This window comes from Thunnus maccoyii, chromosome 10, assembly GCF_910596095.1.
Source record: "Thunnus maccoyii chromosome 10, fThuMac1.1, whole genome shotgun sequence".
NCBI lineage: Eukaryota > Metazoa > Chordata > Actinopteri > Scombriformes > Scombridae > Thunnus > Thunnus maccoyii.
The window spans coordinates 31,116,923-31,139,831 of NC_056542.1; the positions used below are offsets into that span (position 1 = coordinate 31,116,923).

Consider the following 22,909-nt stretch of genomic DNA (forward strand, 5'->3'; position numbering starts at 1 on the left):
CTGATTTCCTTGACTGGTGTCCAGACACATCTTGATATGCATTGTGTTCATCTGAGCAATTATTTATGGTCATGACTGCGAGTTATAGACCCTCTTTTTAACCCTAATGTTGTGTTTGTTATCCTGCAGACAGCTTCATTCCTTTCATTTCATAATGCACTTTCTCTATATGTAGTATATAGAGTATATGCAAAAATGTATGGGTGTGTGTGTGCTTACTGATGATTGGGTGTTGTGAGTCCCCGTGCAGGTGAGTGAGGATTCATTCTATTTGGATTTCTGTTATTTTTGTTTTATGGTGTCCATCTCTTTTTCTACATATTAGGTTTAAATGAGGTCAGGAGAAAAGAAAAAGATTTTCTGAAAGGAAGTGTGATGCACAGGTGGAGGCTTGAGCATTAGTGGCAGAAGAAGTATTCAGAGTAGTAATACATACCATACTGCATGCTAAAATATTTAGACACCTGCTGTAAAATACCTACAGTATTTTAAATACCTATTGCAAGTAAGTCCTTGAAAATCTTACTTGAGTAAAAGTGAACAAGTATTAACAGCACAATGTAAAGACTGTCAGTGTGGTTTTTGTATTATCTTAACACTGAATTGTTTGACTAATGCATTCAAATTTTAGCAGCATTTTACAGTTGTAGCTGGTGGAGTTCATTTTAACTGTTGGTAGCTTTATTTTACCGATCCTTTAATTTAATACTAATTTCCTGAGAAATTTTGGGGTAATTTGCAGGTGTTTAACAGTGCATTTGTAGTACAGTGAGGGTGGTACAATTTGTTATAAATTAGGGTTATGGTTAGGGTTAGGGTTGAGTTGGTTTAGTTGGGAAGTGCTGATTCATTACATTTGGGTTCACATGTAGGTCATACCTGATAAATTAGACTCTTAACAAGTCTTTAACTGACAGAAAATAGTTTTCAGTGTTTAGTTTTGTGTGTCAAATGATAAATTAGCATATTTGTTTCTTAATAACGCTATATACTACCAAATTACATAACGCTTTTAAAGAAATGTCCTAAGAATTAACAGTTACACATCAATCAATCAATCACTCAAAGTACCAATGACTTAACTTTGATGTTTTACATTATTATCATGAGGGAACACAGCACACAGAAAATGAACAGGAACAAGTGGAAATATTCATCAGAGTTGACAGTAAACCTCAATGATGTATTTATAGAAAACGGAAGTTTGTAATGGCTGTTATCAGCATCATGTGCATTTTGCTCAACAAGCTGTAGACAGCAATTATTTTAAACATTTTAATGTTTGCAAACTTTATTTGCACAGCTACCTACACCCATGCAGTTCCATAACAGCTCAGTTCAGCTGCACAGACTGTAAGTGTATCAGACATGTTGAGCCATCACTAAGATAGGTGAAACTATCAGCAGGAACAGGGGACTGAGGGGAGAGGCTGATGAACTGTTCTCAGTGTCTTTGTGCTGTGTCCTCTGGGTGCTGCTGTCATTCTGTACACTGCCACTGCTGGAGGACATGATAGCAGTCTACACTCAGGAGTTTATCCCCTTATTAACTGTCTGTACTGAAAAGCTATGAAACCTTTCAACAACCCTCAGTTATTGGAAAACAAAATTATTTTTATATACAGTATAAACAAAAAAACTTTAATTAGAAGAGAGGATTTTTATTCGCACCAGAGCACATATGCATTACCATCATTATTTTGTATTTCATAAATCAATACTGTATTTACAAAGTGCAAAGACTGATATGAAACTACAATATTTAAAAAGAGATAACTTGTATAATGAAATTTCAAAACACAAAGAACGTTTGCAGAAAGTTTAAAAACCAGCATTCGTCCAACACACAATACAGCATCCTAAAAAAAAAAAAAATCAGAAGGCAAAACAAATTCAGATTTTCTTCAGGTGATCTTGACAACCGCACTGTGCAGAATTTGTCACTTTTGTTGTGGTGAAAAGAGGGCATCACTCCAAGCTTAAACTAAAGACAGAAGACCAGCTGAACATGTGGGGATCTCTGCAGTACAGCTGCTTTACTCGTTCTCAAACTTGCTGTATGGGTGGTCCGAGTCACCGAGCAGACCTGCACAGAAGAGACAGCGGAGACAAAATGAAAACACAAAGCTCATCTAAGGTCAAGGAACATGATGTGCTGTATTCTTTTTGCTTAGAATCTCTATATTTTCCCCTCATCTGTGAGCTAGTGATCATCAAATGTTTCCCTGGTTCAGATGCCAGAGTAGACCGCAGTCATACATTTTATTAAATTATTTGGAAAAATTCATCCTGGATACTTGCGGATTGTTATAATTCTGATGTTCAGTGCATGGTTGAAAAGGTTTAATTTATCCAATTACATCTTCCCCTCAATCCGCCCTGTCTACTACTACAGTTAGTGCCTTCCTACATCCTCAAAGATCAAAACAGGAATTCCAAGAGGTACTCAAGTGATTTAGTATTGTCCTTTTATGAAGTTGAACTGTGAGACAGATTTTTTAAAAGTAAAGAGTGAAGCAGCAGACTATTAGTTCCTAGTATGGGTCAATCTTCATTAACACTAGATCCTTCAGTTCCCATAATGCTACTCAATTACATCTTTCATTAGGCTTTAGTTTAATGCACACTTTCTGTTCCAAATTTTTCTCAAGCCCAAACTGAGATCACCCAGATGACATGACTTGGCATTTTGTCAGACTTAACAGAGCTGAGGACTACTGTCTGTGAAAAAAAGAAATATTGTTGTGTTAAGTTGGTGAAGCAGTCAAGTAAATCTGTCACAGAAGAGACGAGACAGCTTGTAAATGAGTAAAGCTCTTTAGTTTGCTTCACTGAAGGGTAAAAAATATCTATTTGAATCACTTCTTCAAACCAGGACAATGATTAAATGTTTACTTTTATCCTGAGATACAACATGCAAACAAATTCACAGTTGAACATTGTGAAGTCATAGATATGCCTTTATACTCGCTGTGGCTTTGGATTATTTGTGTTTTTACAGTCCGTGTCAGTAGGAGTGCATGAGATAAGAGTCAACCCGAGATACTGGTGACAAAACAACAGCTGGACTGAAAGGCGTAACAAAAGGCAGCTGAGGGAATTTAAGGAAGTCCGAACTATTTCATTGGTCATAACATGCAACACCATTCTCCAAAATGCTAAGTCAAAGTGTTCAGTCCTCAGAGCTCAGCCTGGGATTCTAACTGAGACAGGTTAGACTAATTAAGACTAATTGGAGGTGTCAGGCAGTGGTGGCTGCTGTGTGTGTCTGTGTGTGTGTGTGTGTGTGTGTGTGTGTGTGTGTGTGTGTGTGTGTGTGTGTGTGAAGAATGGGGAATAGTTCAACATTTAGGGGAATACACATTCATTTTCTTCCTGAGAGTGAGATGAGAAGACTGATATTAATTAATCTCAGTCTGTGTGTTCAGTACAGAGGTGGAGACAGGACGTGGTTAGCCTAGCTTATCATAAAGACTAGAAGGAAGGGGAAATGGCTAACTTGTATGTGTCTGAATTTAAAAAATACATGTACCAACGTCATCTGTTTAATCTGTACATAAACAAAAATGTAAAAACAGCTTCTTGGCGAAACACAGCTGGGTGCAGTGACTATGCAGCTTCTTGGAGCTTTTTTTTTTTTAGCCATTACGCCTGTACAGAGACCTCTATCAAAGCCTGTGCTCACTGACTGTACCTGCGCTAAAGCTGGAGATGCTCCACAGAAGTACTGCGTGGATGGATACAATGTTCATCAAGATATAAATAGTTCAACGCCTACATCCCCCTAGAACTTCAGATTGTCATTTTTAGAATTCTGTTTGTGTACGGTTTAAACAAAAAAGACACCACATATAAAATGAGTTTTAGATGTTGGTAGATGTGTTGTTGAACTTGGGACAGAGCATCACTAGCTTCCCTTGCTTTCAGTCTTTATGCTAAGCTAGGCTAACCACTTTCTGACTCCTTCTCTGTACTTAACAAACAGATGTGATCAACATCTTTATATCTCATTCTCAGAAAGGAAATGAGTCAATTTCCCAAATGCTGAGTCATTCCTGTAATCTGATTATCTGATACTGATTTTATGTGTGTGTGTGTGAACTTTTAAATAGTGTATTTCTACACAGTAAGTATAATGTTGCTTTGAAGGACAGGTTCACAATTTTTCAATTCTGTCTTAAAACATCAGTCAAGTATCCATATGAACAGTGAAAGAGGTTTTCCTTGCTGTAATCATTCCTCCTGTTCATACTGACTATTAAAAGATCCCCTTCAAATGTGCTTTCAATGTAATTGAATCCACAGTGTGTCCACACATTTTGTGCAAAAATGTTTTTCAAAGTTGATGTGAAGCTTATATGAGGCTTCATCAGTCTGAGTTATTCATATCAAGTGGATATCTGACACATTTACAGTCTTTTTAGCATCAAATTCCCTCTTTGTGTTTCCTCGGAAGGTGTTTCCCTGTTGAGCTGCAGTGGGAGTATAGTAACAAAAAGAGGAACTTTGGCTCTAAAAAGACTGTAATGATGAAAGATATCTACTTGATTTGACTCATTTGGACGCTGAAGCTTCCTATTAAAAGTTTATTCAGATAAACTTTAAATACATTTTTGCACAGAGGGAGGACTGTGGATTAAATCCAATAGTCATCCATTCTGTCATTGTGTTACTTCTGGATGGAATTATAGTGAAAATAAATTATTCTCCTTTTTGCTAGGGACCCCCTGGAACCCTTTCAAGAACCCCTGGGGGTCCCCGGACGCCACATCGAGAACCACTACTTTAAGGAATCACAGGACTCAGTGTTTAGTCCCACAGAGGTTGTATAGCAGCTCCCTGGATTGTGTTTCACAGAACAGAGCAGAATGAATATGAAAGAAGCACAGCCTCATCTGCAATCCCTGTGGAACTAATGAGAGCAGGAGGCTCGAGAAACAGACCACCATCCATCACTCTGTCATGTTGTCCATACAAAAAAACCACATAACCTGACATCTTACTTCACTGATGCTGCCGGGGGATTCGCTGCTAACAGACACACACACATATACACACTTAGCAACAGTCAATCAATGAGAAGTGATTCCTCACACACTATTGAAATTTCTCCCACATCAATACCAGGAAATTAATGATTCCCCCTTTATCAAAGCTCTGACAGAGGGGTGTTTTTAAACTTTAATCCTAACAGTCTGGTAAAGTTACACAGCTCCACACTGAGGCTAGAGTCATTTATCAGCAAGGGCGTAGGTCTGATTTTAACTTTGGCAGACTTGTACTTGCTCTCCATCACTCTTTTCTCTTTCATAGGCACACGTGTGCACACACATGCAAACATGAAGAGCCTGACTCTGAATATGCATTTGCTGACTTGCCTGAAACCAGACTTGTATTAGGATTTTTTAATCAGATTTTTAGATTTTATTTTATTGATAGCCTACTTAACTATAAATCTGATACCATAATTAATATTTAAACACACCACAGACTGTCACAATAAATGTTACAATAAAATACATGTGTAGAAAGCTGTAGGTAATGTTCTGCTCTGTAACTCGCTGCTGTAAGGTTTTCAAACCTCACCTGGGATTGTGACCGTGTGTCTCTGTGACATCAGAGCTCACCTGAGAGGCTGCAGCTCACCTGTCTGTGTGTCTCTGTGCTGCTCAGGCTGCTGCTGACAGGACTGTCATGATAACATGATGCCTGACAGTCACAAGCAGATGAGCTGGATCGGTTGTGGCTAATTTAGCTTATAAATAATGTTCATGTATTAATGACACGTATGGAATTGATCCACTCATGGAAAAGGGGAGAGATGGCATTAAATAGTTAATATTTCTCCAACTAATTCCAAAGATTAAGGTTTGGACTGATTACAGAACATTCTTATTAACTAAGCTAAAATATTACTGACACTTTGGTTCTTCTTTAAAAAGGAAACATGTCTTAATTTGCTTTGGGGAAGAATTTTCAACAGTAATTAAGTTATTTAATTAAACAGCATGTCTGAGCAACAATCCCAAATTATCTGACAACACCTAACGCCTGAAATTAAATGTAATATATTTAAACTATAAATACTAACCGCTTTAGATCATCAGGTCGAGTATCCCCCATATCCTGCTCTTTCACTTGTTATCATGATTGTGCATTCTTTTGCAGAAAACACACAAACCTGGCAACTCTGCAGAGATCTCACCATTAACATTACATGTATTGGTAAGGACAATCCAGCAACACATTAATGATGCTTGAACTTGGAAGTAACACTCAGATACAACTGTACATAGTAAGCTAGTTAGCCTGGTATGCTAATGTTTGCAGATTGTTGTATGCCAAGTATGACCCTTAATAGATGCATGCTCACAGCTTCAACATGTGGAGAAATGCAAAGCTTGACAGGCCTACCATGTCAGTTACAGTTGCTAAGCTAGGACAATGACTATTTGGGGAGAGGTCAAGTTAATGATCCATTAACTTGATGAATACAAAGTTAACATAACTGATAGAAATGATGGTCAAAACTACAAAAAAACGTGTCAAAATACTTGGTGTATTTTGACATCACTGGTACTCCATACAGACACAAACAGTGTTAGTATAGACTGATTGTTCTCTCTCCCTTGTCTGTTGCTTCAGTGACCTGAAAAATCCTGCTCAGTCATGAGCAGGCTTATATTTGACACCAGTGTATGATAAATTATGCTTAAATTGATTTCAGTAGACAGGAGTTAGTGTAACCTATACGTGACCTGAATTGCCTTGCTTGGGGACAAAGCATATACTACTGAATAATGTATTGCTGGCACAGGATATGGAAATGAAATGAAATGACAATGTCCTGGAAAATCTACAACCTGTTCAACATGCATCTCAGACAAAGCTGAGACAACCACAAGAGAGATGAGGGGTGAGTTTACATCAAGCTCTGTGTTAGACGTACAGATCAGATTGGTACCATGTGTGTCAGACTATCATTTAAGGGGGTTGAATGGAGTCCACATGGTAATACAATGTAGATGAAGATTCAAACGTACCATACTTCCTGCGGATCTCATCATGCCTTGCCATTCTCTCCACCTTCCTGTAAAAAAAACAAAAAAAAAACAAGAAGATAGATCATGGTTAAATTATTCCACAGGTCAGAAAAATCTTTTTCTTTCACACCTGGAGTTTGGTTCAGTTGGTCCAGACCACAGAAATAAAATTAAAGAAAAAAAAAAAAAAAAGTTGTTGCCTTTTATTTCTGGGTGAAAATATAAACTCATATGGACTGGTAACTCAATTATTGGACAGTTTTGGTGACATCATCCTGCATCATCAAATTCTGGTGTCTAACAGTAAGTTATGCAGCACTTCTGCTCTTAATGTGAACCCAATCATTAGCTGCTGTAGTTAGCCAACCCCCAGTAGCCGGTGCAAGCTAACCGAGCCTCAATTGAAATATATTGGACATTTATCGAACATCTGTTATATTTCTATTGAGGAAAATTATATTGAGATAATTATTATTATTTTATCGCCTAGCCCTAACTTGCGGTGGCCACGAAACTTGCAAAAAATGCAACTGTGGGCTACTGTAGCAACATGGCAAGCTCCGTGGAAGAGGACCAGCAATGATTATTATTTTCAGGTGATTATACACTAATTAAAACATACTTATGAATATTATATTCCATTTCTGCCAAGTCGGTTCTGCTAGATGCCATTAAATTCTACACACTGCACCTTTAAGTCCTGTATGTTGCGAGGTGGGGCCTCCATGGATCAGGCTTGTTTTTCCAGATGCTCCCACAGATGCTCAATCAGATTGAGTTCTAGGGAATTTGGAGGCCAAGGCAACACCTTGAACTCGTTGTCATGTTCCTCAAACCATTCCTGAACAATTTTTGCAGTGTGGCAGGGTGCATTATCCTGCTGAAAGAGGCCACTGCTATTAGGGAATACCATTGCCATAAAGGGGTGTACTTGCAACAATGTAGTCCATGTCGAAGTAACATCCACATGAATGACAGGTCCCAAGGTTTCCCAGCAGAACACTGCCCAGAGCACCACACTGCCTCTGCAAGCTTGCCTTCTTCCCATAGTGCATCCTGGTACCATCTCTTCCCCAGTTAAACGATGCACATGCACCTGGCCGTCCACACAATGTAAAAGAAAACGTGATTCATCAGACCAGGCCACCTTCTTCCATTGCTCCATGGTCCAGTTCTGACACTAACATGCCCATTGTAGGTGCTTTCGGAGGTGGACGGGGTCAGCATGGGCACTCTGACTGGTCTGCGGCTACGCATCCCCATACACAGAAGCTACAATGCACTGTGTTCTTACACCTGTCTATCATTAACTTTTCCAGCAAAGGCACATCAATGAGCCTTGGGCACCCAAGACCCTGAGGCGGTTGTCCTTCCTTGGACCACTTTTGGTAGATACTGACCACTGCATACTGGGAACACCCCATAAGACCTGCCATTTTGGAGATGCTCTGACCCAATTGTCTAGCCATCACAATTTGGTCCTCAGATCCTTACGTTTTCCCATTTTTCCAGCTTCCAACACATCAACCACAAGAACTGACTGTTCACTTGCTGCCTAATATATCCACCCCTTAATGAATGTCACTATAATGAGATAATCAATGTTATTCACTTCACCTGTCAGCAGTATTAATGTTGTGGCTGATTGGTATATAAGTCAGTTCTACACAGTCCATATTCACTGTATTATACCACTACACCACAATATGGAAGAAGAAAACTGAAGAAAAAAAAAGAAAAAAGAAAACACCGGACAGTACTTTCTCTATTTTTCAATGCAATCTTTCCATCCATAACAGCTATGAAAGTATGAAAATGCATTCCTTATGGAGAATGACATTTAAAGTCTGGCTTGCTCTTGAGTGTTAAGTCATATTTTTACTCCTAACAGCCTTCAGTTCTACATTTTAGCTGGCAGTGAAAAGCAAACAGAGCAACAGGCCTGCTATCAGCTCCTCACTCCGACTTTCTGATGAGTAACAAAAGCCTAGAAGCCTGGAGGAGGTTTTCTGCTCTGGACGTCACTTGACTTCATCTCTGCACAAAGAGCTGGTGTAAATCAGTCGCTGCTTTATTGCCAGGTTGTGATCTGTGAGCAATCAGTGCGGCTGAGCGCTGCATGCCATCTGTCCCCCCGCCCCACTACCGCCTTGCATTGCAACTAATTGACTGACATGTTTAAACACTCTGCACATAAATATGGCTCCATGCAACAAGTGGGAAGTGGGAAAAGAAAGAGAAACCAGACAGTGTAGTCTATGCAGTCATTACAGTAATTAAGATCAAGTAAAAACTTGCTCATGAGGAACTTCTCAAAATCTTAGATTGGATGATGACTTCATCATTGTGGGAACATTGTGACCTTGTATGACCCGTGACGTTGCCTCTACATAGTTCTGTCATGTATTTTGACTGTTTAAACTGTCATGTTCTGCTGCGAAAGAAGTTCTGAGTTTCAGCCATGTTTATCTGATAACTACTGGCAAATGTGAAGTCGAGCTACATCAGGTCAAGTGCTGTAAGTTGGCTGCTATTTGGGAACAATATGCAAACAAGAGTAATCTGATGCTGGCTATCAAGACTGAGCGTTGCAAAATTCAGACAGACAGTAAAACAACATGTTAAGTACAAGATGGACTGATTTTCAACAGCGAAAAAAAGAAAAACAGGTGATACTTATCAAAACATGTCAATCAAGCAAACAGGAAACTGCTCTCATGTTCACTGTCAAAAATAAAAAGAGAGCCTTGTGTCTTTTGTTTTGAAAATTGCGAGTTTAGCCTACACTGCCAAACCTAACAAAACATTTGGTTCATGTTCATGTTATTTCAATTCAGTTTACCTCAATTTACTTTCCATATGCCACTAATTTGCCCAGTTTTGTTGCTGGTTGATAAAGATTCAAACTGATCTAAATGTTGTCCATTACACCCTTTTAGGTTTCCAAAGGGAGGCATGACAGAAAAGGTTTGGGAACCAGTGATATAGCCCAGGAGGAAAATCTTAATGGCTACAGTGAGCTGCTTTTTCTTTGAAGGAGGCTTAACTAAAAGATAAAGTCTAATTGGGGTGGGTTTGGATCTCACATTTAGCAGTCAGGTTTAAAACTTCTGTTTTGTGCCCATGCAGACTTCTGAGAAGGCTTAACAGTAAGCTGCTACTGAAAATATTTTCATTATCTGGTTTTCAATGAAGAGTTTTAACGGCTTAAATGCAGTTTCAAAAGGCCACATTGACAAGAGCAAACTTCTGACAAAAATTCCAAATACTGTGATTATTTTAATGGTACTTGGAGCTTAAAAAGCAGTAGCATCACTTTACATTTAAAAAGCTGAATGGGTCAACCCTCGTGGGAACTTTTGACGATTTCCCTCAGACTGCTCTTCAGCTCAGCGTCAGATGACAGTGAAGAACCGTGCTGTGAGCAGGCCCAGCTCTCTGGAGGCCAGGCAGCGGTGTCTAGAGGCACTAGTCTTTCCCGTGATGGGTCCAATCTATTCTGAATGTCCTGTTCAAAACATGAACTGCATCTATGTAGGTCACTGCACTAACTCCGACTTCTGAGATTTGATCATGCACACGGCAGGAAACCCTGACTAGATTCTCGGGCACATGAGAAAAGCTCATAGAGGGTTGGATAATTCAGCTTACAGGCTCTCTCTCAAACACACACGCACACAGAGCCAGGACTCGGATGTTCTCTGCACTGCAAGTGATGATGATAAACCACAGTTACTGACTGTGTTTCTGCACGACTGCCTCACTTACCAACACATCACCCAGCCATCCTCAGAGGATGAATACACTGGGAACACAGGCACTAAATAGAAAGATGAGGCTGAAACATTTATGGAGTGCAGGAAGAGGAAAGCTTCCAGGTTTACTGACTGCTACAACACACACTGCTGTATGATTCACTAACACACTGCTTCTTTGACAGTGGATGGTGCTCCACAGGATGTAGCTCACTCTATTTATGACCACATTACCAAAGAGCAGCTGCTCAGCCATGACAATCCAATTGGTGTTTTGGGATGCGAGTAGAGGGACACTGAGCTCCTCCTCTGGGACATGGACTTGTTGGGGCTGCACACACACCAGTTGCTTGAATCCCAAACATACAATGGGCCCTTTTGTTGAACACTATGAACTATTTTGTAGAAGGAAATCCCATCTAGGTCCTGCTGGGATATCTTGAGAGGCAACCCCCCCCAGTGTGTTGAGTGAATAGGATTAGATCTTTAGGTCATTTCCTTAATCATCTTTGGCTTTTTAGTCTGTGAAACTCTACCGGAAATAAAAAATGTGATACAGCTAGTTTTATTAGATTTGCATGATAACAAATGTGTATGAACATTATTTTCTAGTTTTGTTTACTATGGCCTACATTGTCTTTTAGAGACTTTTTAACTAGTCACTAAAAAATTCTGTATGCGAAAATGATCAAAAAACATTAGTTTCTATTGTTATATACTCCACCAAGGATGTTATGTTTTTGGTGCTGTTTGTCTGTCATTTTATTCAGCAGGATATCTGAAGAACCACATAACAGATCTCAATGAAACATAGTGGGAAGCCATCGGCAAAGGAAGAAGTGTAGGTAGTGCCATCATGTGGCCATTTTCATTCATAACTGGGATGTAGAAAGAAATTGTTGCAACAACATCCATATAAGACATGCCCATTGATAACACAAATTTCCATTATTTAAAAAACACTTGTGTGCCTTTATTTTATCACTCATTTCATCCAATCTCTACCATATTTGGTACATATTTGAACATCCCAGAAAAAAGAGACAACTCTTTTTTTTTTATATCCTTTCATCTTTTTCCTGTAACTGGTGGTCAAATTATAAGGCCTATCTAACATAAACCTACATAATTCTGGAACACTGTGCAATTGCAACCACATTTAAACGACATGAGTGAGCCTGCAAAATGTGATAGCATTTTACCAACAGATGGCCCAACGGAAACAAAGAGAATTTAAGTTGTGATAGCTCAGTGGTCGTGAGTCTGTCTCACTTGATATTATTTTGCAGGGTTCATCCTTGTTCATTACCCTGATATTCCCAGGGTTTAGGTATTCAGCATAATTGCCTTTTTCTCTGTGATGATGATCTGGATCTAAATGTACATGAAACTTCTACATGTTTTATAAAAATACATTCAGAGTATTGTACAGGCTAGGCTATAATTCAGAATGATTCTTTACTGACTTTTAGTGCTATCATATTCTGTTTTCAAAAATCTGTTGTCCAATTGGGACATTGATTTCAGCCAAACCTTGCAGCCCCAATGTTCATTTCTTGTAGTTTTTTGGAACCAGAGGGAAGCTATATAGCATGACAAGTAAACATTAGAAACATGAGAACCTCTCCTTATAACAATACTGTTTTCTGTTGAAGAGTTATTAAATGCAGTGAAACACACTGTCATGTGGAACTGTTATTGAAACAAATATGCTTATAATTTGTGACCGTCAACTTCAAACCCGTTTGACTGAAGTCTAAAGTGGAGGTTCTTACCGCTCTTCAGCACGCTGTTTGATCTCCTCTCTCCTCCTGGCAAATCTCTCCTCATCTCTGTCTGGCCTGAAGACATAAGAAGGCATGAAAACATCATCAGAAATACTATTTTTCACAGAACCTGAGAATAACAAAAACATATTCATGTGAATGTGGCAAATTACATAGATCTACACACTGCCACATTTGCTTGAGGGATATTCTTTTTAAAAAACATAACAACTTACAAAGTTACAGCTTTTAAAATCCTGCATTCTTTAGAGCATGACTAATATTTCAAGGCATGTCAATTTTATTTATATAGCGCCAAATCCCAGCAGAAGTTATCTCAGGGCACTTTTCACATAGAGAAGGTCTAGACGGTACTCTTAAATTTAATTTGATTTATTTATTTAATCATAAATTGTGTCTGCTAGAGTGTAGCCTGAGAGACTGAAGGAAATTGATGTTCAAAAGTAAAGTGAGAGCTTTTGCAGCAGAAACAAGGAGTGTCACCTTAGGTAAATGACACAGAACCAAATGTAACTACAGGGTAATTTTAAAGGACCAGTCGTAATATTTACTGGCATCTAGTGGTGAGGTTGCTGAATGCAACTAATTGAATACCCCTCCCTGCTGCTACACAGCAGGCTCTGTGGAAGAGGACCCGCTCCCTATATAGATTTAAAGGGCTCATTCTAAAGTAACGAAAACACAATGATTCTTATTTTCAGGTCATTATACACTCATTTAAACATATTTATGATTATTATATTACTTTTCTGCGAAATCTATTCCACTAGATGCCACTAAATTCTACACACTGCACCTTTAAATAGATGCTTTGTGTGTGTGTGTGTGTGTAGGGTTTCGGGCATGCTCTTCATTCCATCTGTCTGTCGGATGATGGACATGAATGAGACTCTTACACCCACAGGACTGTCAGTGTGTGACAGGCCAGCCTGCAGTTGATTGACTGACATGACGTTTTCATTTCACTGCAGCACAATGACAACACCACACACACAGTTTTCTTGTAAAAGCAGCTAATATGATGAAGCTACAAGAGCAACAGTGGAGACCAGGGTAGCTCATATAGTATTGGCATGGTTGGGTTGTATTAGATTTGAGCTACTCTATTGTTAAAATAATCCTAGTGTTGATTTAGCTATACACATAAGTGTAAGGAGTTGATAAATGGAATTAAAGATCACGTTTCTCATTCTTTTTCTTTTTGGACCTGGTTCCATTTAGAATTGGTTCTACATATTCAACCTCAAGTGTCAGGCTTGAGTTTGTGGGCTCTGTTAGAAGTCTAAGGCTTAGTTTGAAGTCACATTCCAAGTTAACAGTTTATTAGGTACTTGTGCAATAAAATATAATAGTTAATAATAAACCAATAAATCCCATCTTTATAAAGCTTATCATGTTCAGTTTTTGTTGACACTGTGTCAAAGGGCTGTTGATTCGACATTTCTGAGACCACGGTTGTGTTTTTTAGAAACTTTTTTTGTTTATTACCAGTATAACCTACAGGTATGAACTCTCCAAGCAAAGTGTTTCTAAAACGTTGTCCACTTAAAAACTTGTTACACTTGTATTGAAACGGCCCTGAGTTTTAATTTCACCTTACCTTGATCGACGCTTCTTGCAGCAACAGCAGCAGCAGCAGCACACAGTAATGCTGACGAGGATGGTCCCACCCAGCACGGCCATTGTAATGATCAGGGCTTCAAAGTTCACTGAATTGCACAAGACAAATACTAAAGTAAATAAATAACATCTGACATAGAAGAGATGCATCAAAGTAGGAAGCACAGAAAACACACACAATACAGTGTGTTTGTATTCTGGGGTCACACTGTAAATGCAAGATGGAAGTTTGCCAATGGTGCCACCTGCTGACTTCTTCTTAAAACTACAAATAGTAGCATAGTAATTCTGAAAACACACACTTCCATTTCTAGTAAAAACAAAACTAAGACATCAAACAAAACCTGATCAGACTTTGTGTCAGGGCCTGACAGCTTTCCAGCGGCAGTATATATTTAGTGCCTGTTTATCAGTTGTGGTTGTGATAAAACACCTGGACTAGCAGCAATCATCAGGTTACCACAAAGGATACAGTGAATGCTCTGACTGTCTTCATTATTGTGATTCAAATTTTATTGGCTGTAACACAAATAATAACACATGTATTGACACCCCACCCCCACCCTGCAGGTGGATGACTTGATAACTTACTTTGTTGATATATTGTAGAGACGTGACAAACAAGTGGCTGCTTTATTTCCTGTTAAGTGATTTTTTTTTTTTTTTTAAATTCATTGACTTCTCTGTGAAATTCCTTACTCACTCTGTCTGAAGAACACCTCTCAAAACCTACTGTATTATAAAACAAGATATACATTAGATAGTTCAATTTCAATAAATCCCTAAAGCTACAGTATTTAGCTACTAGCCACTCAGTTTGAGACTTTTAATTCTGTAACATTGCTGTTATGGTACATCGCTTCATGCACCAGATAGTTTAAGCCATAAACTATGATGAACAGTGTCATTAAATCAAACTTAGTTGGTAATTATGCAGACATTTTATAATTGGACCTAATATAATTGCATAGACCATGATAAAAATATATGGTTGAAAATGGCTTGTAAAAGTAAAGTTTCATTTTCAACCATATATTTTCTTAAAGGCCACTTGTGTCTCTGATCAGAATTATGTTTTGGCTAAATGTCTAACAAGAAGTGGAAAATAGTGTCAGAATTATTAAACTACTTTTTTTTAAAAAAATTAAATATTTTAATAGCATGCAGTCATGCAAAGAACATTTTGTATTTTACCCTTATTTGGGATTTTTTTTGTATTCACCCCACATGTTTTTATGGTTTGAGCAGGGACATTTTCTTGTATATATTTGCAGAAATTCATTGAGCTGTGAGCCTTTGATGAAATGTTTATTCCTACTTATCAATAGTCACGTTTACATAAGCACATATTTGAGCTTGTTTATTAATTTGGTAAAAAAAAGTGACCTTACCACAAAAGCTTGTGTTTTTGCCACCACAAAAATCCCTTAGCTGGCTACTGTTTTTTTTACCCCATCTGGCAGGCTACTGAGAAATTAGGGGAAGTCCCTGCCAACCGCTGACTTTACTTTTCTGTACCTACTAAGAGCCTTTTGGTGTGCAAAGAGAGGCAATAGGTCACTTCTAAAAAGCTGTTATAGGCTGTAGTTTGGTATAGCAACTCAACAACACAATAGAGGAAGTGGTTGGAGCTTTGGAGGAAAGACATGTAGGCTTATAAATTGCAAACGCCCCTCTGTGACACTAAAGCAACATGAAGTGAGAGAGGAACAGAAACTTTAGGCTGACTCCTTTCACCCAACCAGGTATCTTTTCGATTGCTCCCCCCAGCTAAAAGACTCAAATGTTTGTTCAGCAGAACCTCCCACCACAGCACATATCCTATAGCTATTTGCATCCAAAACTCTGAAGTTACCTGTAGTTTATTGAGACAGATCATTTTAAGACTTCCATCTGTACATTGGCATGTGGCAACACAATTACATTTATTCTTCATTGGGTGTTTTAGTAGTTGAATTTTTTGAAAACAAGTGTACAGGATCAACTATTCTGCAAATATAGGCTATACATTAATGATGATGCTTCTGTAGGGCTGCGTCTTATTAACAACGATAATTCTGTGCATACAGTAAACTGTGTTTTCTGTGTTGCCACTCAGTTTCCATTCTCCATTCCTTTTCTCCTAGTGTAGTTACTGAAGCTAGGCATTGACTCAAAGAACGCAACTGGGGAGGACAACTTGGACCCACTTCTTCTCAAGCTCTTTGCCCCCATAAGTAGTAGTATATAACACATATTTTAACTTAACCATTTTTCCTGGCACAATTCCTAAAATATGGAAGTTGGCTCATGTTTTAACTTTGCACAAGGGAGGAGGAAAAAAGTGACCTAAATAACTACTGCCCTATTTCAAAACTGCCTTTGTCGGTCTAAAACCTGTAAATCATTAGTAAACAATCAACTCAAGTCATTCGTGACTAGATATTCTGTATGAACCCCCCACCAATCCAGCTTCAGAACAGATCACAGTGCCATCTCTGCTACGTCCCTACTTGTGAATGATATTGTGTCAGCTGTATACAATAAGAAGCACTTAGCTTTTCTTTTTGTCGATTTATCAAAAGCCTTTGGTACATCTGATTATTCCCTCCTCCTGCAAAGATCATCAAGTATTGGAATTCATCCTAATGCCTGTAGATGGTTAAACAATTACCTCTCTGACAGAAAATAGTGCATAAAGGTGGGTAATGTAAGATCCCTATATATTAGATCAGAGTTTCTACCAATAACAAAAGGCTCAATAAGGTTCAATCTCAGGACCAGTGCTGTTCACTATTTATATGATGATACAGTCTTGTCTTTGCAAACCTGTAATGTCCAACTTTATGCAGACGACACTATTTTATACTGTTGGGCTGACTCTAAATCGACTACTGAAAATGTGCAGCTTTCTTTCATTGCTTTGCAAGATGCACTTACAGATCTGAAACTTGTATTAAATGCTGATAAAACAAAATGTATGCAGTTCTCCAGAGCCAAAGACACTGACTACAGTACTCTCCAAATCTGCACTTTAAATAGTACAGGCACTGAAAGAGTCCCACATTATAAATAGTTAGGCATCTGGGTTGATAATAAATTCACCATTAAACTACATATTGATGGACTAATAAAAAAAATTAAGAACAAAGTCTTGTTTCCCTATGTCTTGTAGACAGAAGCCTGTAGAAGCAATTTTTCTCTCAGTACTAGATTATGATGATGTGATTTACAGACATGTGTCAACATCCACTTTTACGCCCCTAAATGCTGTCTACCATTCAGTCCTTAGATTTAAACTGGAGACATCTATGGTACTCATCACTGTATTCTTCATCAAAAAGTGGGCTGGCCTTCTCTTTCCATTAGAAGAGACCAGCATTTGTTTTTATTTATTCATTAAGGGCTTCTCCAAAAATTGCCCTTATATTTGACAACACTTATTGGCTGGAGAATTGGAACACATAGGCTAACGCCCACTCACAGGACTAGCTAGTGCTGCAGGTTCCTGGAATGAATTGCAGTGTACTTTGAAGCTTGATACTCTGGTCTCATAACCTGACCTGTCAAATTGTTTGTTACACAGAACCATCTGAAAAGTCGTCCTTGGAAACTGTTTGCGAAAGGGTAGGCGTTTTCAAAAAATACTTGCCTACAAGCCTACATATATATATATAGCTCGCTGTATTTTTACAATGATGTTGATAGGTTTTCAATGTAGTGAGTCTCCAGGACCCACAGGTGGTCATTTAAGTGGGTCCCCGATAAAATTAGTGTTTTTTGAAAAATTGAAGTATTAAACTTGTGTCTGATGTTCTGTGGTTATAATTATGGTTATATTCATGTATGTTGAAAATGTAGCCTATCTGAAAATTAAAAAAATAAAATCCCAAATCTGTAAATACGCTGCAGACACACAGCAGCTGACAGGAAGAGGTCATATTATTATTAGCTTTGTCTGGGTGAATAAATGTTAATGTGACCCATAAAAAGAGAAGCTAAAGTGCAACAAGAATGCTCAGCTTTCAAGTTTCATCAGGGGTCGTTAACAACACCATCAAGCACATTATGTTTAATTAGGAAAGTAGTTTGAAAACAGGCACACAAAGGGCAACCATTTACTGCATACTGCTTGATCAGCCACTGTCAGTAATCAATACAAACACACATTATTAAATGTAAACCATTAATCAAGCCAAAAACTAACAGCAGTCAACCTTATATCATACTTTAGCAGTTACCCAGTGTTTCTGTAATGGTGACAAAACATTAAAAAATATACATTTTAGCAGTTTGAATTAAACTGAAGCTCCCTGCGCTCTCCAGGGAAAATATTAAGCCAAATTCCCTCTAAGAAATATAACATTTTAACGATTCCTTACATGTCTGCAAAAACACATAACTCTAGAAACACAAGATAAAAGGTATCATATGTTGAAAGTCTTTTTGTCAATTCAGCATCAATATAATTCATAAAGATAAACTGTATTTGTGTAGAAACTTAACTCTGTTGGTTACCTGCGCTATGTTAGTGGGAGAATACCGTGGGAATGAGAGGTGAACCGCTTCAAAAATTAAGATTTCTCACTAAAATAAGCGCTGGTTGGCGATTCAGATACACGCCAAATTACACACCAACTCATAACACTGTTAATTCTCTGTCTATCATGTATGTGCGACAGCATTTGAGGAGTTTTTTCAGCCGTTACCTTAGTAACTACCCGGTTTGCCGCAGTGATTGCAACTATTAAGACAGATGTGCAGATGGTAAGAAAATGGTGACCAGTTGTTTTTTTTTTGTTTTGTTTTGTTTTGTTTTTTTATTTCTATGATTTTAACACAGATTTGTTGTTCACAATGTAGTATTATCAGGGAAAAATAGGGTGCTTCAAAAGTGAGTTTAGTGCATTCTTTTTGATTTTAACGTGTCAGAGACGTAGGACGCATACCTAGCAACATCTCTGTTTTTATGGATATTTTTCTTACTGTAATATGTATTTTATACAGTTTATGTATTGCATTTGCGTATTGCAGTGGCCATAAAGCACTACATGCTCAGGGTGCTGAACCATTACATTAACTTCCTCAAATCACTCCAACCACACGCACTGTTAGCATTTCTTTCTTGTTTCTCTCGAAACACCCCTTTACAACACCAGTGGAATCACTGACTGCAAGTCTTGTAAAGTGACAAATGAAAAACAAATGCAGGTGTAGTTAAAATCTTTCACATAATAATAAGAATGATCAACTCACACCAACACACTCCCCAACGGGCCTGGGACAACTTGCAGACTGACGCTGGAGGCAGCAACCAGCTCACTGGGTATTCAGTGCAGTTGTTGGTGGTGAAGCACCACAGACACTGTGCAGACAAAACACAACACAAGCATCAAGCCTCTGCATGGTATGTTTCTATTAATATCTGAATCTCCTATTCCATATAGAATCCTAGAGCTGCTACAATTAGTCAATTAATCAATCAACAAAAAATGTAACTACTTTTATGATTGATTAAACATTTAAGTCACATTTTAAGCAAAAATGCCAAACATCTGTTGGTTCCATACTCTAATTTATCAACATTTACTGCTTCCCTTTGTTATAGTAAACTCAATAATACACGCATTCTTTTGCATTTAAAAACCGTCACACCAAACTCCATACGAAATATGCTGAATTTATTATTTATGACGTTTCTAGAAACCACTGGAAATTATCTCATGGTAAACTAGAATCATAAAATTAGTGTTAGTAGCATAATCACTATTAAAATAAAATAAAAATTCAACTTAACAAGGTCACAAGCTAACAGTCAGTGCATTCTGATGGGGGATTTGGTGGAAGCCGTGGATGTATATACATCCATGGTGGAAACAGGTAAAGCAGTACTGAAAGTTGACATTTAGTTGCAGTAGTTGCCCCTTGGGGTCACTGCTTTACTGAATTCCCTGGTGATCAGAGTAGATTAGGTCTCTTAGTCGTGTTGTAGGCCGCTAGATGTGCAAACAAACAAGAGACCATAACATGACCATTTATTACAGGAGTTTGAAACTGTCGGGCAAAGGTCTGGTCTTATCGTTCAAAAACCGCACCCAAATTTGTTTGTGGCAATCTTACCTTGGCATGTGGAACACAAGTGTCACAGTTTTTGTAGGTAGAGCAGGCTGAAAATAGAGTTAAACAGAAACTTAACTTCTCGTTAACAACGGAATAAACATAGTAGCAGTGCGGTGTTAATAGGTCAAGCAGCCAGCTGTGGTGGCAGTTGCATTACAGTAACTGTGACGTACTTTAAAAACATCACTTTTCCATTAATTAACTACAGATACAGTGGCATTGAAGTCTTTTGTTAGCAGCACGTAAACTTTGTCAACTGTAAACACGACTGTATTGCTTTATAAACTAAAAATCAACTTACGCGTTGGTGGTGGCGGAGATGTTTGGCATTCACCCTGGCGAACACAGCTAACAAACAGCACGACGGCGGCGAAAAACACCGAAGTGGTCAGTGTTTTTCTCTCCATTGTCAAAGCAGACATAATTGAAACAAGCTGAACAGTTTACATACGTCTAAAAATAAACAATATCTGCTGGGAGAGTATGTACGCTCGCTTTTCTTGCCCTCGCGACTCTCGATGGCTACGGTTGTTTCTGTTTTGCTTCGCATCTACTGCTGTCACTTCCTGGGTGTCTAGGGTTCGCGCTTTTGGTTATATCTTAGCAGCCCCGGCGGGCGGAGTTTGTGCTTCGTAACAAACATTCAGGAAACTGCCCATTCGCTCTCCACGTGCGAGATTCAGATAGCTATTCCTAAACGTACCCCTGTTACTGCACCACTAGTTTGTTGAGAAAATTGATTTCCATATAAATCAAACTGTTGCTGTATACATATTACAAAATGGTGTTTTTCATTAGCATGACAGTAGCAGAAATAAATGGCCATGAATATTTTTTTCAAAATCAAAGATCACATTTCACAGTGGTGGAAAGTTACATTTACTCAAGTAGCTACTGTACTAAAGTACAATTTTGAGGTACTTGTGCTTTACTTGAGAATTTCCATTTGATGCTACTTTATACTTTCACTCCACTACATTTCAGAGGGAAATATTGTACTTTCTACTCCACTACATTTATCTGACAGCTTTAGTTACTTTTCAGATGAAGACTTGACACAATGGATAATATAACAAGCTTTTAAAATACAACACATTGTTAAAGATGAAACCAGTGGTTTCCAACCTTTTTGGCTTTTTTCATATGTTTATGAGTTGTTAACAGCTCCACCAAATAGTGATTTTTCCCTCTAAACTTCTCACATGGTTTCATTTCAATAAACGTTCAAATGATCCAATATTTCACCAAAAATCGAAGATTAGAGAAAAAGTCGAAAAACTGAAAACAGATTTGTGTATCAGAACTTTGTTTTTTCTTCTTTCCTCTCCCATTAATCATCTCACGACCCCTCAGATTTATCTGGTGACCCTTTGGAGGGGCCCGATCCTTAGGTTGGGAACCACTGGACTTAACTAGCTAACTGTGCATAAACTAGCTCCACCTCCAGCAGCTACAACAGTAACATGCTGCTCTAACACTGATGCTTCAGTATTAATAATCTAATGATGTCATATATAATAATATATCAGTCAGAGGGACCAAACCACTACTTTTACTGCAATACTTTAACTACACGCTGATAATACTTATGTACTTTTACTTGAGTAGGATTTTCATGCAGGACTTTACTCATAATGGAGTATTTGTACATTTCTGTATTGGTACTTGAGTACTTGAGGATATGAGTACTTCTTCCACCCCTGAAATTTTCAGGGAACCAAATACTATGGAAACAAGATGTCCAAATTGAAGATCAAAATAAATATCTAAATATCCATCAAAATGTCGTGATTAAATGTCATCCTCTCAAGCATTTGTTTTTTTAATGTATTAGTTGTTTAAGTAAACTAACTTTTGAATCACATTTTCTTTGGAATGGCTGTAGGACCCCAGTAAACACAGTAGGCCAGAGTATGATGATGTCTTAATACATCAGTAGACACATTTCAGCCATTCAGTACAGGTATAGTGTGTTATGTGCTGTTGGAGCTGTGGACACGGCTGTGGTTTGGTTGTCATGATTACCATGTCTGTGACACATTTTTAATGGGTGTATTAGTAACTAGGTTATAAGCAGGGGATATGTGTGGGCAGTGAATTAAGACGTTTGTGCTGGCTGAGTGTGGTGGTGCAGCTATTCCTAAGCTCCTCAGGTGTATATTGGCAAATTGGCAACACAACTGTCACATCTGATAGAAGCACATTCAAATCCAGAGTGTCTGGCTTTATGATGCTTTCTCAGTTAATGTTTGACTATCAGGAGCTGTAACGACACAGTAACATAGCCGTACACACAGAAACAGTCACCACTGCAGCTTGGCAATAACCACAACCACTGTCACAGTCCCAGTCACGGCTTGAACCATACCTTAACCCAAAGCCAAGCATAGCCAGTGACAGCAGTGGTCACAGCCAACTGGCTGTATACTGTCCGAGATCCAGCTTTTGAAAGGAGTAATGATTTATAAATGTACTGTATAATGTGAAGTGTCCGTCATTTCTCCATTTATACTCCTATACAGTATAAACAGGTACCAGGTAGCTAACAAATACCTGTAGGTATCTTTAACCAGTACCTAGTACCTATTCCATTATTATGAGGTAC

The 22,909-nt window shown here is 38.3% G+C and overlaps 1 protein-coding gene across 1 annotated transcript; it reads right to left on the bottom strand.

Moving 5' to 3' along the window:
- Positions 1–1,640: 1,640 nt before the first annotated feature.
- Positions 1,641–20,871, bottom strand: LOC121906298 (pituitary tumor-transforming gene 1 protein-interacting protein). The gene is made up of 7 exons (XM_042425092.1): positions 20,606–20,871; positions 20,305–20,351; positions 19,441–19,549; positions 14,186–14,294; positions 12,574–12,639; positions 7,044–7,090; positions 1,641–2,086 (listed from the first exon to the last, which is right to left on the bottom strand). The coding sequence occupies exons 1-7, from the start codon at positions 20,724–20,726 to the stop codon at positions 2,037–2,039; spliced, it is 549 nt and encodes a 182-aa protein (XP_042281026.1). The 5' UTR covers positions 20,727–20,871; the 3' UTR covers positions 1,641–2,036.
- Between the last annotated feature and the right edge of the window lie 2,038 nt (positions 20,872–22,909).